Source organism: Talpa europaea (assembly GCF_964194135.1).
Source record: "Talpa europaea genome assembly, chromosome: 6".
Classification (NCBI taxonomy): Eukaryota; Metazoa; Chordata; class Mammalia; order Eulipotyphla; family Talpidae; genus Talpa; species Talpa europaea.
In genome coordinates this window covers 128,857,459-128,875,306 of record NC_140072.1, presented here as the reverse complement: position 1 = coordinate 128,875,306, position 17,848 = coordinate 128,857,459, and the positions used below count along the sequence as shown (strand labels likewise).

General features: G+C 42.3%; 1 protein-coding gene across 4 annotated transcripts in view; it reads right to left on the bottom strand.

Annotated features, from left to right (window-relative positions):
* CLDN10 (claudin 10) overlaps nucleotides 1–5,771 on the bottom strand; it is a gene marked incomplete at both ends in the record, with an annotated part of 93,166 nt that extends 87,395 nt beyond the window's left edge. For 2 of the 4 annotated variants that reach the window (XM_084234989.1, XM_084234992.1), the window contains one exon: nucleotides 5,558–5,771. In XM_084234989.1, the coding sequence (XP_084091115.1) occupies nucleotides 5,558–5,771 (214 nt within the window). The remainder of the gene's footprint in view (nucleotides 1–5,557) is intronic. The other 2 variants (XM_084234990.1, XM_084234993.1) reach the window with 1 other exon arrangement.
* Nucleotides 5,772–17,848: the final 12,077 nt, after the last annotated feature.

The window sequence follows — 17,848 nt, the reverse complement described above, 5'->3', positions numbered from 1 at the left end:
AACTTTGTCCTTTTTTGGCTGTCTAGCCTAAGAACATATCATAGGTTTGCTGAAAACCTATATTCTGATAAGGAGTCTGCAGCAGCCTCTCCACTCCATTTCCAGTGGATGCAAAGCATGATTGACATAACAAGCCAACAGCATTGGTAACAGGTTGACTTCTTTTTTTTTTTTTTTTTTTTAATTTTCTAGAGGCATGTCTTATTTATTTATTTATTATTTTGTTTGTTTGTTTGGTTTATACATGCACTGGGTACAGTCAGAAGCGTGGGAGGGTGAGAGAATTCACCAGAGCCAGAGCGGGGAGCAGAGCAGGCAGAAGGACCGAAGTACACTGCTGAGGGGAGCAGCGGGCAGCAGGAGAGGTCTGCACACCATGTGGGACCCTCCTCCGGTGGCCGGGGAGCAGCCGGGGATCGAACCGGCGCCGCAGAGGCCGCAGGTAGCTTCGCAACCCAGCGCTCAACCCTGCGCCACCGGGGAGGCCCCAGGTTGACTTCTGAATGTAGAGTGGTCTCACCTTAGTTGGTCGAGCAAATCCTAAGCATAAACTATAGACTGACAAGTGCAATAACCTTGACATCATTGTAAGTAAGCATAGGATATGCAACAAAGAATCTTTGGCATCTTTCTATTCGGTTTCAGATTCCGGGAAGCAAAAGGATGGAGCAGAAGGAATAGCCACCTTTCTACTGTTGACATGTGAGCTCAAGGCATTGAGAAAGGCACTTTGAGTAATGTTTGCTACCCTTCAGGTGAACTTCCCTGGGTCTGGCAAGGTGTAAGACACTTTGCCTATGTTATCTCATTTAACCACTATTTAACAGCTAGGAAAACTGAATTAGAGGGAGATTAAGACCTTTAGTAAAGAGTGAGTCCATCAGACTCTGAGGCCCAAGCTCTAAACAAGAATTTCTCAAACTTTTCCAGGTATGGGGGATACCTGGATATGTTAAGATGCAAATTCTGATTCTATTTTTCCAATGGTGGGCCTGAGATCCTGCATTTCTAGAAGCTTCCCTGTGATGTAGATGCTGCTTGTCTAAGGGCTAACAACACTATAAACCATGTGCTTCTTGAATGCCACCATAAATAATACAGCTCTTCTGTTTGTTCTGGAGCCTTCTTCCTTTGCCAGAGCTTGTTGAGATGAGAGATTCCCTCTACGTGTCCTTAGTGTTACAGCTTCACTTAGTGAACAAGTCCTTCCCCACTTACTCAATTCACAAACCTTCACTGAGTACCTGCAAGCGTCAGCTACAGTGTGGGTACCAAGAAGAGCAGGAGAAATAAGATCAGGTCCCACCTCTAAGAGAGGAGCTGTTGAAGGAGGCAAGCTGTCCTGAGAATGGCTGATGTGTCCATGGAAGGACACCTGGATGCAAGCAGACTTGGGATTCCAGCTCCAGTCCTGGGCTGCTTTGGCAAAAGTGTTGCCCTGGCCCGGCCCATCCTTACCCTATAGGCATGGACTCATTTCACATTGTACCGTCCAGTTCTCCTGGCACAGAGACAGTTTCATGGGGCTCATCCGTCCAGATTCTACCTTGAGAATACAATTCACCTACCTCGGGTCACTGATTGTATCAGTACACATTATAAAATAGCACCATTTTTGTTGGGACACGAATACATGGAATGTTCCTTAGGCTTATCTTTGGGATGAGAACTGCCAAAGACAAAACCTGTATTTTCCTATGTGACTTAAATAACTTGATATGCATTTGGAACACAGCAAGGGATTATTCTGAAATTTAAATTAACTTTAGCCTGATTAATGAAATTAAGTCTCAGAGAGCAGAGTCTGAATCTTAAGGAATGGACACCTGAGATTAAAGGTAAATCCTTTCCTGTGGAGCAGAAAACCATCAGATGTGTTATTTGTGAAAGATTTTTGAAGCACAAAATTATTGAAATCCATTTTCCCTCACTGATACTGTTTTATTACTATCTAATTTTATTACTATCATTTGAGATTCATTTATTATAGTTACTAAATCATGAACTAAGGCACATTCTTCAACTAGCAAGATGTGGCCATTTGTGGTAGTTTAAACCTGTTTTCACGCAGATGCAGACAAGATCCTCAACATTCAGGGACACAGAAAATCAGCCAAGATGACAGACAAGGAGAGAAAAAGAAGGGCTAGTCCCATCAACAGGGATAGGACAGGCGCCTTCTGCAGCTATAATTCTTTCGTGGGGAAACATCTTGAAGTTCTCAAGTTGAACTTTAGGTTGAAAGATACTTTGAGAGATGCATGGAGTTTCATTTTCTTACAGGAGGAGAAAGTTTAAGAAAGAGGCACAGAGAGTTTCATTGCAAAACAAGGTCTTATAGCCACTTCCATAAGGGTGCCAGAACTTGAAGCTCATTCTCCTGAAAGGTAACACAGTGATTTTCCCTTTTGTTGCATGAGCTCAAGTCCTAAAATACTCCTCAATTCCTCATACCTTTACTTTCTTCCTGAAACACAATTTCGCCCTTCACAAACTCTCACTCATTATTTTGCTCATTCAGTCATTCGGCAAATATCCCCCAGAGCAATGTGGGAAGCGCTGGGAGGACACAGCCAGTCGGCCCCTGTCTTTAAGGTGATCGTGACTGAGCTTTAATCCCACCCAGTAGCAGTGCTCTCTGGATCCAGCCTTTCTATCAGAAATGACTGCTGCTCTCCCTGGGAGAGAGACTGTGCTTTCATATTTCTAACCTCCCTATTAACATCATGTAAGAGAAAACCAAAGCAGGATGAAGGAAGAAACGTGCCTGTAGTGGGTATTGAATTGAAAGACAGTGAAGGGCTTTGGAAATTAAGTTGAAAGTTGCGGGGCTGTGATGAGGATTGAATTACAAGTGTCCTTATGTATTTTCCTGACCTTTATGTCACAGAACCAGAGTTGAAGGGGGCCTGTGTATTTCACCATAAATAACAGTGACGACTCCTGGCCCAAAGAGGTTTTAGATGTTTAAAGAAGGGAATCACTGTTGATCTAATGGGCCCCGGGGCAGCTAAGGGGTTTGCAGCAGAAGGAATGGCTCAGCAATGAAGTTATACAACCAGGAACAGGGAACAACAACACAACCTGGCAACCTGGAAAGGTTTTCTGTTTTCCCTTCTTACAGGGTGCTTCAGTGTAAATTTTTTTTTTTCTCAAATTGACAATACAGGCTTAAATCGTCTATTGTTTCAAAATGTGCTATCACCATTTCATTCCTCATGACTTCTGAGTTCTTGTCTCAATTTGAAATTGATGTGATATTTGAGAGCCCATCAGCATAGGAGGTGTTCCCATCCCACTGGTACCTTCTCAACTAGGAATAAGCAAAAGCAACCAGCACCATCAGCAGTGATCCCAGGTGAACAAGGACATCCAAATTTGCGAGTTCCCACTTCCTTTACAAATATAAATCAGTTGACATTGATAGATTTCAACGGTAATCTGCATCTTTAATACAGACTTTGATTCAGAAGAAACAAAGTGGAAATATGACGCTATATTAATTTTATACGTTCAGGTGAAGCATTGTTAGGCGACCAACTTTTTATAAGGACCTCTTTTTTTTAAAGATTTATTTATACAAGAACTGGGGTACAGGCCAGATGTATGGGAGGGTGAGGGGATTCACCAGAGACAGAGTGGGGAGCAGAACAGGCAGATGGACTGAAATACACTGCTGAGGGGAGCAGCGGGCAAGACAGGAGAGGTCTGCTGTGCCATGTGGGCATCTCGCTGGCCGGCCGGATCGAACCCCAGTTGTAGAGGCTGTGGACAGCTTCATAGTGCTGTGCTCAACTGCCTGAGCCACCAGGAAAGGCCCTCGAAGGTCCTCTTAAGTGCAGGGTACACAGCAGCCTGTATTACATTGCTTCTACTATTGAGAAGCAAAATGAGGGGGATAATATTTGGGGTAGGGGATATTACTTGACCACCATCAACACTATTCAGTAACAAGACCTCTAATTCCTTCCAAGATGTATTTGGGAACGTGGCTGTTGGCTCACACAGAACTCTGCTGAGTTCTCTAAGCTGCTTTGCAGCTAAGGCTGAATGCCTGGTTCTTACAATACCTGGATTTCATTAAGGATAGAGAATGAAGGGTAATAAGACAAACCATTTATTTTTAAAGATGAACCGAGTAAGGACAAAGAAACGTACTTACCTATAGGCCATATCTTCTGCTTGGTCCCCAAGATGAGAATGAGCCAAGAGGGGGACACAGAGAAAGAGTAACCACAGAGGATGCAGACTGACCCCCAAAACCCACAGAACACTCTTCTCTTTTGTAAAATCCGCTGTGTACTTGGGGAGCCCTCTATAGTAGAAGGAGCACTTTTGAAATATCCCAAAAGAAGTTTAGAAGTTGGGACTGAAGGAAGACGTAGCGTCGACTCCTTATACAGGCACTAGGGAAAGGCCCTGCTACTTGGAGGCTTAACTGGGGTAACCAAGCTTGAGCATTTCCGTCGACTGTAATTAGAAACTTCTGGCTTTTTAAGTATTCTCTCTTTATCCTTTGGCACGCACGGTAGACCACTGACATGATACTTGACACAAAATCTCATAAAATATTATGCTTTAGTAACTTCCTAGTTAAAATTTCATTTCATTTTCTTTACTGGGGCCAAGGTACAGTTTTGCCATTTGGTTGTGAAAAGTCAGTATTTTATAAAATACCAGGGGCAATGTTAACATAATAAGCCCAGAACTTGCGTCCGATTTGTAAATGTATCAAGCAGGCAGAAAGCAGAGGCAGATAGTGATTGTTAAAATGACATAAAAGCAAATAGCAAATAATTGTTTCCCTGGGGGTATCCTGAGATATGAAAACGCCTTTTTAAAATATTTTTCCTTCTTTAAGATACATATGCTGGTAATAGGGTTTCTAATATGCATGGCATTGAAGACTTGCCTGCATGTTTTATAAATAAAACCAAGTAGCCAAGAGGGAAGAACACAGACATTTTCCTTCACAAAACTCCTTGTGAAATGTTCTCTTGCTCTATTTTATCACTAAACATGGTAAAGAAAATTTAGGAAACCACTCTGAAAATGGAATTCCTCCTCACTCCATATTGTCCATATCGTCATATGCTTCTGTCACTAGCAATGTTATATGTTAATATATGTGTGTGTGTATATATATACACATACGTGCACATATGTGTGTTCCAGCTCAGGTGACTCAAGGCGTTATAGGAATAATGTCTGATTTGCTTACTGTATGTGCACACACGAAGGCACGTAATTCCTCAAGACACAAAGCAAACAAACTAGCAACATGTCAGTCACTTCAGCCTTCTTCTTTGCCATCTATTATTCACACTAGGAATTTCAAAAAGGTCCAGAAAGTTATTCTTAACTTTCCTTTGCCAGATAAAAGACACGACTTAATTTTCTGCCAACATTCATTCATCCCAACCCACCCTAGGCAAATCCAGTCACTTTCATGAAACAATCTTGACAGAGTTAACCTCTGACTAGAGACAGCTACTGCCCTAGAGTGAGGGAGGAAGGGACAATTTACTTCCAGCCCAGACCAGGTTGTTATATTTACCTTCTACTTTGAAGATCGTGAAGTGGGGCCGGCAGTGGAAAGAGCCCAGGGCGTTCCCAGCACAGTTCATCCACAGGCCCTGATAGACCCAAGTAGCGGTTATCACCGAGGATGCTCGCGTGGTCACTTTCCACTCATTGGACGCCGTGGCAGCCACCAGCGCTCCAAAGCCGCCCACGCCAGCCACAAGAGCCGGGATCTGTGCCCTGGACATGTCGCTCAGGCTTCTCTGTGACACCGTCGGGACGGACGCCTTGGTGGTCTAGGCTTGCTGAGGCCAAATAACACTTGGACAAGCGCTACGGCAAGTTAATGTGGGTTGGTGACAGTTCTTCATGCTTGGATGGTCTGCGGGGGCACCAGAATTTGGGAGAAAGGCTGATTGACCGATGGCATTTGACAGATCCCTTAAGATGATCTTTCTCATCTCCTACATGGATATTTACCAAAATTTTATAGCTGAATTTTAAAGCTTTTGATTTCGCAGATTTTCCCCCCCCTGGCACCATAGTTAATGCTTAATTTTCTGTTAGCTTGAAGCTTAACGAACCATGCACCTACCAGATATTACAAAGTACAAATTATACAGTAACAGTTGAGGGCTTATTGGACCAATTGCTTTAATCGGGCATATTTTTTGGATCTGTGTATAAATGGAATCCTATTGAAGATATTCTTCTGTAACAATTTGTTCACACGACTTGATAGGTGTTCAGGAATGGAGCTATCGTTCATTAAATATTACAACGGAATACAGTATTTCAGTAAATGACTATATTACAATCTATTTGTTTCCTGGACATGAACATTTGTGTTTTTTTTTTCCCTCCCCCTTTCTCCTCAATAACAATTGGTGCAGCTATAAACATTCTCATACACCTGTCTTTGCGGGCTTGTACACGGGGATATATCCCAGAAGCAGAATTACTAGAATGTAAGAACTATTCCTCATAAATCTTCTAGATAATACTAAATTGCTTCACTAAATAAGTACTCAAAGCAGAGTGTGAGTCCACATTGCCCCACTTTATAACACTTGATGTTGGGTGTTGCCAGAACTGTTGTTTATATTTTTGGTCATTCTGATGGACATACAGGTATCGTATTATGATTATCAATTTATATTTTCTCACTAGTCATGAGGTTGAGTTTCTTTTCATGGGCTTGTTGTCTCATTGTGTTTTGTGTACGAAACTATAGAAAAGACATTTGTGGTTTTTGCCCATTTTTGTGCACTGACTTGTTTGACTTTTTGTCATTTATTTTCAGTACTTTCTGTTTTCTGGATAATCATATGTTGTTATTTATAGTGCAACTATCTTCCCCCACTTTGTGGTTTGTCTTTGTATGACCATTTGATACAATCAAAATTTTAATGTGTCAAATGCATCAAACTTTCTAAATAATTGGTGCTTTGGAGGTCTTAAGAAAAGCCCCCTCAGAGATAATAAATATATTGCCCTTTACTGCTGTTTTCAAAGTTTTTGTCTTAACATTTCTGTTCTGTCATCATTCCATGATGATTTTCTGTGATTTAGGATTTGGGATTTATTCAGAGCCCTTCATTTTCCCACATCCGCAGGGTTCCTAAGAGTATTTGGGAGTCATAGAATGTTCTAGGTGGGGAAAGAAAGGCAGTTGCAATCAGTCAGCATTTCTGTGTAAATGCATCTAGCAAATTACATAGCGAGATCTCACAAGAAAGAGACCTGACTGTCCACGATGCCAGCATTTTGCTGTGCTTTCTTTTCTCATTCTGAATAAATATTTGCCTTCACACCTGCCTTTGATTTTCTTCTTCTTGAGCCCCATGAGACATGTAGGTAACTTGTGTTATAAACATGGAGACTCCTGGGGGCTTCTGGTTCTCTCTGAGCAGCAGAACCTGGATTTTCAGTGAAAATAACTTTTTCTGCTTGATTCTTCCTACCTAAGTCTGAACTTGCCCCCAAAATTTGTCATATGGCTATAAAACACGACAACTACACACATGAAAATGTCTTACTATTGAATTCAATTTCTAATTTCAAATGTGTAACAAATTAATTTGGCAGTTTAAATTAATTAATCTTTAATATTAAATTGAAGGAATGTTCATCTATGTAATTTGCTGCTCAAATAATGTAGTTAATATTCAGAATGTTTCAATAGGGTGAAAATTTCTCAGAAAACTTTTTGGTGTTTTTGGCCAGACTGAGGAGTTCACACTCAAGAGAAAGTCTTTAGATGTCATGCAAGTTACATGAAAGATCTTTCTCCAGCTCGTGAAGGGACCTGAATAAATTATTTTGCCATCAGTAGTTAACACCAGAGGGCCTCCCTGCTGGCACAAGGGGTTAAGCACCACACTATGAAGCAATCTGCAGCCTCTGCAGCACAAGTTTGATCCCCAGCCTGCCAGGGAGCAACCCAAATGGTGAAGCAGGCCTCTCTTGTCTCGCCCTCTGCTCCCCTCTGAAGTGTGTTTCGGTCAATCGGCCTGTTCTGTTCCCCACTCCGTCTCTGGTGATCCTCTCAACCCCCACACCTCTAGCCTGTACCCCAGCTCTTGTTATGCATAAATAAATAAATCTTTAAACAAAAAAAAAAGTTAACACCAGAGAGAAATGTATGGGTTTGGCACCAAAGGTGTTGACAATCTGAACACTCAGCTATGCAGTGTGCAACATGTGGGTTCCATTGTGAAACCAAGACAACTAACCAGGGTACTTTCTTCCAAGGGTCTGTGAGAGGATAGTTTGGAAATTATAGAATTTTCTTTTTCCATTCATCAATTTAGTCCAAAAGTGTTGGCCTTCCTGGACTGCCTTTACCATTCTCTCTTCCCATGTTTTACAGGCCCATTTTGTCTGAGTTCACCAGGATCTGCCAACTTCCCAGTTCCTGAAATGAGCCACTCCAAATAATTTGACTCCTACTTTCAAATAACGCTCATAGGTACGCAAATGAAATTTTAGTGGTTTTGAGTATCAGATATAACAAAATGGAAAGAAAGTAATTTTTTAGACAGATGCTTTCATTGTAGGTCTTGAATTATGTGAGAAAAGTCATCTTTTTATGCTTGGATTTAGGTGACAGATCATCTCTAAGCTCTTTGCTCAAGATATCCCAGCCTTCAGATAGTCGTGAGAAAAGAAATCTGAGAAATGGTGAGCTTGCAGACACTGAGCAGAGAAGAACAGGTAAGAGGCTTGTTCTTACCTCTCTTGGAGAAACTCTCATTGACAGTAACAAGAGTTCTTAATCACTGTTGGTGAAAGCTATCAAATCTCTATTTTTCTGATATAATACTAATGCAGTTTCGAGCCATGATTGTAGTTTTACTGCAGGAAATTAGAGAATGCACTGCCTTACCAAATGGGCTTTTACTTCGACACACCCATTTTAAAGTGGCTTTCAAAGCAAATATAATGGACCCATTATAAGCAGTCAATTGAATAGAAGTCTGCTAAAGCCATTAGTACTGGGATAAATTAATAAAGCAACCAAGCCAGGATGTGGCAATTTCAGAATTGCTTTGTTGAATTATGTGTCGTTTTATTCATCAAACAATCTGATGCGTGCTACCAGACCCAGAGGAAGAACCAGAGAATTCAGATGTATAGACCTGAACTGAAGTTTGTGGGACACCATTGTCTTTGCCCAGTTCTTACTTCCTACTTTCAAGCTGGTCAGTTGAATTGCTTGATTTGGACTTTACCCAAAATGAAACAACTCCTTACTTCCTCCTCATAAATAAACAAACAAAATTAGGAGGAATTGTTCCAAGCACTCTTGTTGGCAAGAGTTGGGCAAGATCTTTCCTTTGGGGAAGACACGTGTGAGCTGGGCTGGTTCTCTTGATGTTTGATGTTGCTCCAGTCTGCCCTGGATCACCCAGTATAATAGAGACCCTTTGGGTCTGTCCCACCTGTGCATCCCCAGGGCGGTGGGTAGGAGCCCCAAGCTAGGCTGACAGCTCAGTCTTCCATCCCTGAACCACAGCATTAGCATAATCGCCCTGCAACTTCAGAGGAGACGGAACATTCAACCAGCGACTGGTCTCATGTTCTGCTCCTAATTGAGCGGCAACACAGTAGGGATCAAACACAGCAGAGATGATTACACAAAACCACCATACACACTCCTACCCCCAGTCCTGAGGCTCGCACAATGCGGTTCTCCTTCTCTTTATTGTGAAATATAACAAATACACCAGAGAGTGTCTCAACTATAACCTACCACGCTGCTGTGACTGGATGATATTCAACCTGTGGTTACCAGGGGAATTCCGGCTGTCCCCATTCGAAAGACACTTTGCTCTTATCCTCATAAATAACCTGCCCACTGGTATCTAACATTTGCCTACAAATTCTAAATCTGTTTCCAAATGGTTCTTCTTCCTGGACATCACTTCTCTAGACCAGGTGTCTGGTTCCTTATTTCTCAATATTGGGTCTGGGAATAATTTTTTTAAGCACTTGCCAGACCTCTGTCCTTCTTTGTTGTCATGTGTGAACACAAGCTTGCACATTAGTTACTCAGGCAGACTCTCCAGCTCACCCCACTAGGATGCAAGTCCAGAGAGTTTACTCCAGAACTGTGTGCAGTGTCTACACCTCCCTGCGCAGACAGAGAAGCGATGTGTTACAGCATATGTTGCTATCAATTTGTCAGCTCGCAGACATCTTCCTTCACTTCCCTTGGGAAACTTTCTGATTCCTCTAGGAAGATTAAGACAAAACAAATGTTTGTGCTCATTCAATGTTTTTGTACCACTTGTCAATTCCTCTTAAAAATGAATCCTCATCTCTGAATCGTGTCAAAACCTCACCCTCTTGCCACATATATTTGTAAATTAATATGAATTGTAGTAAATTCCAGGCAGGGTTTTTTTTTTTTGAAGATTTTATTTATTTATGCATTTAAGAGCTGGGGTGTAGGCCAGAGGTGTGGGGGCGGGATTGTGGTGGTGAGAGGATTCATCAGAGACAGAATGGGGAACAGAAAAGGCAGATCTACTGAAATACACTGCTGAAGGGAGCAGCAGGCAAGACAGGAGAGGTCTGCTGCGCCATGTGGGGCACCTCCCTGGCCGGGGGGATCAAACTTGTGCTGCAGTAGCTGCAGATAGCTTCATAGTTCTGAGACTTAACCCCTTTTGTCACCAGATTATTACTGTTTGTTTCATGGTCTCTTCCACGTATTGTAACTATCTTTAACATGTCTTATTAGCTTATTTATTAGCTAATTTTATATATCCTATTAGTTTCACTTGTATGTCCCAAGTCTTTTGCTTGCTTACTATCTTGACTTAATACTTACAAGTTTTATCCGTAGTGTCAGTTTTCTGTTTTCTATAGAAGAAGACAATGGCCAGGTCATATAGCAAATGGACAATGTAGTACTTGAGAGGCAGGCTCTGGTGTCTAGCCACGAAATTCATAATCTGTAGCAGAGGGTCAGAGGGGACAAAGAACCTTCCTATGGGCACCATCCCAAGCAGGGAAGTCATAGTTTATAGAGGGGAGACATGAAACACCGTCAGATGCACAAGTAAGAATGGGCCTTGATATTGCTGCCTTGTTGGACATTTTTTTGAAATAGAGAAAATACACATAGGCAGATAGATGACAGATGAGAAAGAGGAGAGGAAAGCCTGTTTGCACAGCGCAATAGAGTTCTGGAAAGTGCTCATCCCCATGCACGATTGTATCTCTCTGTCTTTGAGTAACGCGTAGAAAGAATAATAAAAATGCCTTTGCCACCCATGGTTCTCCTACACTCTCCCTTTGCGATTTCTGTTGACATGTACACTCTTGTTGATGCCATAGGAATCATTTAAGATAGGAACATGAATTTATTTGAGCATGTAACTGGAGATCTCTGTTGTCACCCAAAATAAAGCCCTGATGTGTTTTAAAGACATAGAAGATCAAGCCCTACAGTTGCCCTGTCTGGCCACTAGATGGAGGCGTGCACCAGTGAGACTGTGGCCGTCCCTGCAGAGGCTGTTCCCTCAGCTCCCATCTGCTGCAGAAAGACGCGCGAAGGGCTGGTGACTCTGAGAAATGAGACAGGCAAGGTGATGGACCTGAGGGAGGAAGTGAAGACAGAACATCCTGGGATCCAGTAGCTGGCTTTCCAGTCCCAGCTCCACTTCCTTCCTAGCCCCACAGCCTTCGACACTTTGCTTTTTTTATTAAGAAATTAAGAGCAGGCGGGAAAGCGGTGCAATGATGCTGGGAGCCCAACCACAGCTTCCCAGGAAACTAGGAGACGTTATATTTGTTGAGGAGGAAACACCAGTGAGAAATGTGTGCACAAAAGTCTTTTTTTTTTTAAGATTTATTTATTTATTTATGCCTACAAGAGCTGGGGTACAGGGCAGAGAAGCAGGAGTAGAGGGGTGAGAGGATTCACCAGACAGAGCAGGGAGCAGAACAGGCAGACGGACTGAAATACACTGCTGAGGGGAGCAGCGGGCGAGTCAGGAGAGGTCTGCTGCACCATGTGGGTTGCTCCCTGGCCGGGGATCATACTCATATGTTTTTTCTTCTTTCTGACATTGTGACAAATCTTTTTTTCTTCTATTAAGGTCTATTATTTTATCAGCTTTCAAATATGCAATGTAGTTTTGCTAACTGTTGTCACCATGCTGACATTACATCCTCAACGGCTGACTGAGTTTACAACAGAAAGTTTGTACCTTTTGAAGCACTGCTACTGCCACTCATCTCTCCTCTGGCATCCACCAGTCTGTTCTCTGCTCCCTCGTGGGAGTGAGTTCATGCAGCCTTTATCTTTCTTTATTTTTTTAAAGATTTATTTATTTATGCATACAAGACCTGGGGTGCAGGCCAGAGGTGTGGGGGGTGAGAGGATTCACCAGAGACAGAGTGGGGAACAGAACAGGCAGACTGACCAAAACACACTGCTGAGGGGAGCAGCGGGCGAGTCAGGAGAGGTCTACTTTGCCATATGGGTTGCTCCCTAGCCGGCAGGGCATCAGACTCATGTTGCAGAGGCTGTGGATTGCTTCATAGTGCAGCACTTAACCCCAGGGAGGCCCAGATGTGATTCTTAAGTTTCAGTGAAAGGACTGTGTCATAGCTGAGTCTTTACATCCATTGTTCTTTAAATGCCAGTGTTTTCATGTCAGACTCCCTTCCCCTCGCTCCATAAAGCAGCATTTTCTGATGAGTTGACATGAAAGGAGGATTGTGTGTTGAACGGACGAATTCATTCATTTGAGGTTTTGGCATCTTCAAGAGCAGGGTGGATACCTTATGGGAAAAACTCAGAAAGTCAGAGGGAATATCTCACAGTATGTGAAGACTCCTTTTTGGCCATGAAGCCTGAGGCCAGCATGTGAATGAAAAGAAATCAGTCACAAAAGGACACATATTGCAGAATTGCCCTTCTATGAGGTGAGATTCTACGATAAAAGGTAGGGGGATGGTCTCTGGAGCTGATGGAGCAGGAGCTTTTGATGAATGGGGGAAGAGTTTCAGTTTTGCAAGATGAAGAATTCTGGAGGTGCTGCTGATGGTGGTGGTTGCACACCCAGTGGTTAGCTGGATACTTTTATGAGAGGCAGGGGGTGATCCTATTCCGCTGAAACACAAATAATGATGTAAACTAAAAAAAAAAAAAAAAAAAAAAACCATTAAAAGTCTTTGTCTAGTGAAAATAAAGATAGTCAAAATGGCAAATATGTGTATTTTACCACAATTGAAAAAGAACAAACAAATGTGTGGAAGCTCTCCAGAAAGCCTGGCTCAGGTGATCGATTGGTTGCAGTGAAAAGACCATGTAGCAGGTAGAAAACTGAGTTGTAGGTTTCCCGTTCGGCCCACTTAAATCACTTCCACATCTCAGTAGTTCCTGATTCTGAGTTGATCCAGTTCAATCCAAAGAGACCCACAAACCCAGATTCCATGCCCAAGAAAGCCAGCTTTAAAAACCAAATATGTAGCAAACAATCGAAGAGTCCTAGCTAGCACATATTTCTTTCTTTCTTTGTGCAAAGATGTCTTTTTTTTTTTCTTGTTCAGGTCAGGAAAGTTTGCCAAGATATAAAACAAAGAACAGGTAATTAAGAACTGGTGTGGTTAACAAGCCTCTTCTGTTCTCATTCATAATAGAAGAGCTTCCAATTTCCCTATGGAAAAGAAGTTTTGATTTCAGCGATAAGCCCAGAACGTGGAATTAATTGAAGTCCCCTTTGGCCTTTATACCAGTTGTCTCTAGGAGAGTTGGCGCTGCGTAGGGACAGTTTTTGGAGAACTCAGATTAGATTAAAAGTTGCTCAGGGGAGCTCTTTGGGGAAGCAGATCAGAGGAATTAAGAACTAGCCCTGGAGGTGACAGGGAGCATGTCAAGGTCAAGCTGGGTTGAGTTGGGTAGAGCCTGTTGGGTAAAGCAAGGTGCCTCTGAGACCCCAAATGGAGAAAACAGACTCTACTACAAGCCTCGCCAAGGGCGAACACTAACTTTAGCGGAGGCAGCTTGCCCAGAAATTTATGGCCACGCTTTTCCAAAAGAAAATACAGCAAAAGTCCTGACTCACCTTTCCCAGAGGAGCAAGGCTGAGGTCAAGAGAAGGTTTCCGTGGTATAGTCTTCCCTGTCCCCCTGTGTAGTTACCGCCCTCCATCCTTTGAGAACTGGAATGAATTGCTTTAGTAATTTACCTCTGATTTTGTGTATTGGTTCTGCAATAGGAGAAGCCTCCAAAGCCATTTCACCTGGAATCTCTGGTGCTGTCTCCTGGGAAGGAAGGAAGATCCTGAAATCTGCAGACATAGAACATGCAGAAACAGAAAGCAAATTTTTAGTATAATAGGGAGGGAGCTAGTCCAACTTCCACCACTTGGATTCCCAGACCCGTGTCTGATGTGATGTGGGAGAAATATTTTAATCACAGGGACGGATCGTGTACCTCATTCTATAGATCAGCTTTCCAACCCACTGGGGTGTCTTCAGACGAGGGAGGACAGTGATTCCACTTGCCAGGGACCCTTGGTGCCTTAGGATTATTACATTTCATACATGTGAAGAGGTGTGACCTGTACTCCTAAGTCATACACAGTGTGTAAACCAATGTTAGCGCAATACAAAATGATACCATTTTTAAAAAATGTTTTAACTATTAAAGTAAAAACAAAGAAAACAAAATTGTTATACTTGTTCAAATGTACCTTTCCCAGTTCTGAGTCCCAACTCTTCTCAATTAATGCCTAAAGGTTGACACCAAAAAAACTAGAGAGGCAGCTAAATCAACTTACAATTCTGCAGCTCAGACTATTCAAATGTGGGTTTACCTCAGTCCTGTGGCCACAGCTGACCCGTGAATCTTTTAGGACCAGATGTTCTCAAGTTCTCTGACTGCATTAAGCTGAGTCTTTTTTTTTAAAAAAAAAAAGGTTTATTTATTTATGCATGCAAGAGTTGGGGTACAGGCCAGAGATGCGGGGGTGAAAGAGTCCACCAGAGACAGAGTGGGGAACAGAACAGGCAGACTGACTGAAATACACTGTTGAGGAGAGCAGCGGGCGAGTCAGAAGAGGTCTGCTGCACCATGTAGGTTGCTCCCATGTGGCCAGCCGTGGATTGAACTCGTGCTGCAGAGGCTGAGGATTGCTTCGTAGTGCAGTGCTTAACCCCTTATGCCACCAAGGAGGCTCCAAGCTAAGTCTTTAGTGCCGTGAGTTTGTCATTTTCTCCTCACGGCTCCATGGAGCTGTCAGTAGACCTCCAACTTCATAATCTTGGCATCATCATTTCCAATATAAATCTTAAATGCAACAACCACTTTGTGTCTCAAAGCTTTGTCTTGAAAAAGCTCTTCATCCTCAACAATCACAGAAGCCATTTAAATGCCTGCTCTGTCACTGCATGTCATAGGCTACCCATGTCCTGTTTTTTATCGGTCCTGAGATGCCACTGTATCCAGTCCAGTGTGATTACCAGTCTCAGATTCCTATCTTGGGAGTCTGCTTTTTTTAATACTACCATGTGGTACCAAAGGCTGCGTCAATCTGTATCCAGTCCAGACAAACACAAGTCTATGTATTATAAATTACATCGTTCTACATGTCTATGAGCTTGAGGGAGACCCCAAGTTTCTTAAATGCTGTAGCAGGTAGGGGAGATGTCAGTCTAGATTGTCCAGGAAAACAAGCACACACTGGGATGGTCTGGCAATGGGGCTTGTGTGTGCTCAAGAGTTTTATGGAGACATTACGGGGTGCGCCTGTATTTGAACACTGACATGATGAAGTGTGTCATATAGCATCTGGTGCCAGGTCATGGCTATAATTCATATAAATTTTTCTGGTTCTTTCTGTCTCTTTCAACCTTTGGTCCTTAGCATGTTTATCTTTTTTATGAGCTTCCCCTGTCACTCCAGGTATGAGTGTCAGGGATTTGTTCCCTCCCTGGACCTGTCACCTTAAAGCACTATGATACTTGGAGGGACAAGAAAGAGGCGAATTCATTTGACCCATTTTGCACCCCTTTGATCTCTGAGACCTGGAATTATCATTAAGTAATAAATGATTAACAGAGAAGTCTAAAATGGATTATGAAAGCCCAAGTTTTTCTTATTTAAGAAAGAAAGTCTTTATTCTCTCCTGGTTTTGTATCTACTCAGTTTTTAATTAGTATCGCACAGGTGGTCCTCATGTACCCAGTTTCCATTTGGTGAAGCCAATGCACAGGCTACTTACATAACTCAAACCTTGTAATGGCAGGATCAATAATGATGTTAAATATTAGCCTTTGAGGTGAGTAGGTAGGGCATCTGTGTCATTTAGTTTTAAAAGTACAGGGTACTCGTTTAATCATTTGGACAAATAATACAGGTTTTCAGCTCAAGTGTCAGCATATTTTCTTCTTAAAGCAATGCAACCAAGCAACTTTATGTTCAGAGCCAGAAATGGGAGAAAATAGAACCAGGAACATGTAATAGTTTGAGCCATTTGCCAATTAGCTTAAAAAGCTGCCCCAAATACCTATTTCTGGACCCAGCATGCACCCAGTACCTTATAAATTGCTTTACGATCCCATAAGATAATTTTGTGAAAGCTACTAATCAAACTTTGACAATAGCTTCATTTCTCAATGTCGGTTTGCCTACGATGTTGTGTTTACATGTTACTCAGTAACTCAAAATTTAGAAACTCAACAATTATGGAAAAGCATATTTATTGGTTTGTTGTGTTAGAATTCTCAGAGGTGGTTCAACAAGGAGAAAAGTAAAACTGGTGGAACAGAGCAGGCCTATCATGTTGTCGCCATGATGCCAAACTGCCTTCGTGGCGATTTTAGGGATGAAGTTGATTGTTTCCCATCCTCAAAAACTTTGAATGGCAAAGCTAAGGCAAATATTCTACCATCCAGTTTAGGATGGGCATTAAAAATATCTATTAAATTGGGCCTCCCTGGTGGCGCAATGGGTTAAGTCTCAACACTATGAAAGTATGGGCAGCCACTACAACATGAGTTCTATCCCCAGCCAGGGAGCTGACCCACATGGAGCAGCAGACCTCTATTGTCTCGCCTGCTGCTCCCCTCAGCAGTGTATTTCAGTAGATCTGCCTGTTCTGCTCCCCATTCTGTTCTGGTGAATCCTCTCACCTCCCGCTGTACCTTTGGCCTATACCCCAGCTCTTTTATGCATAAATAAATAAAATAAATCTAAAAAAGTATCTATTAAGCCCAAAGTGTGTGACATAGTACGCTACATCACAGATTCTGAAACCTGATTTCTGTGTTCAAATTCTAGCTTTGTCCTTTCCTAGAGAAATTTCATTAAACCTTCTATGCTTCAGTTTCATTATCTGAAAAGAGATAATACTGGGTCACAGTGCAAAATTTCTTACTTTGAGTTCTTGTTCAATGAGTTCAAAAGTCATTGCTGTCGGGATTAAGAGCCTGTGGCGTGAGGAATCCACCAAGATCTGAGTACTGTTTTGCCACTTACTGTCATAAAAGTTTGGGAGAGGGCCTTCCCTGGTGGCGCAGCGGTTGAGCGGTGGGTTGTGAGGATGCCCACAGCCTCTGAAGCGCCAGTTTGATCCCTGGCCACCAGCGAGGATCCCACAAAAAAAAAAAAAAAAAAAAAAAAAAAAGGTTTGGGAGAGTTTGCGTAAGTTCTGTGAGTTCTGTGCATCAATTTCCTCTTGTGTAAAATGGGAAGAATTGTAGTCATGATGGCAAAGTGTGGGAGCTATATTTTTAACATGAGCTCATTATTGTAAAGCTCTTAGATCAATACCTGAGGTAAAATAAGTGAGATATATTGTCT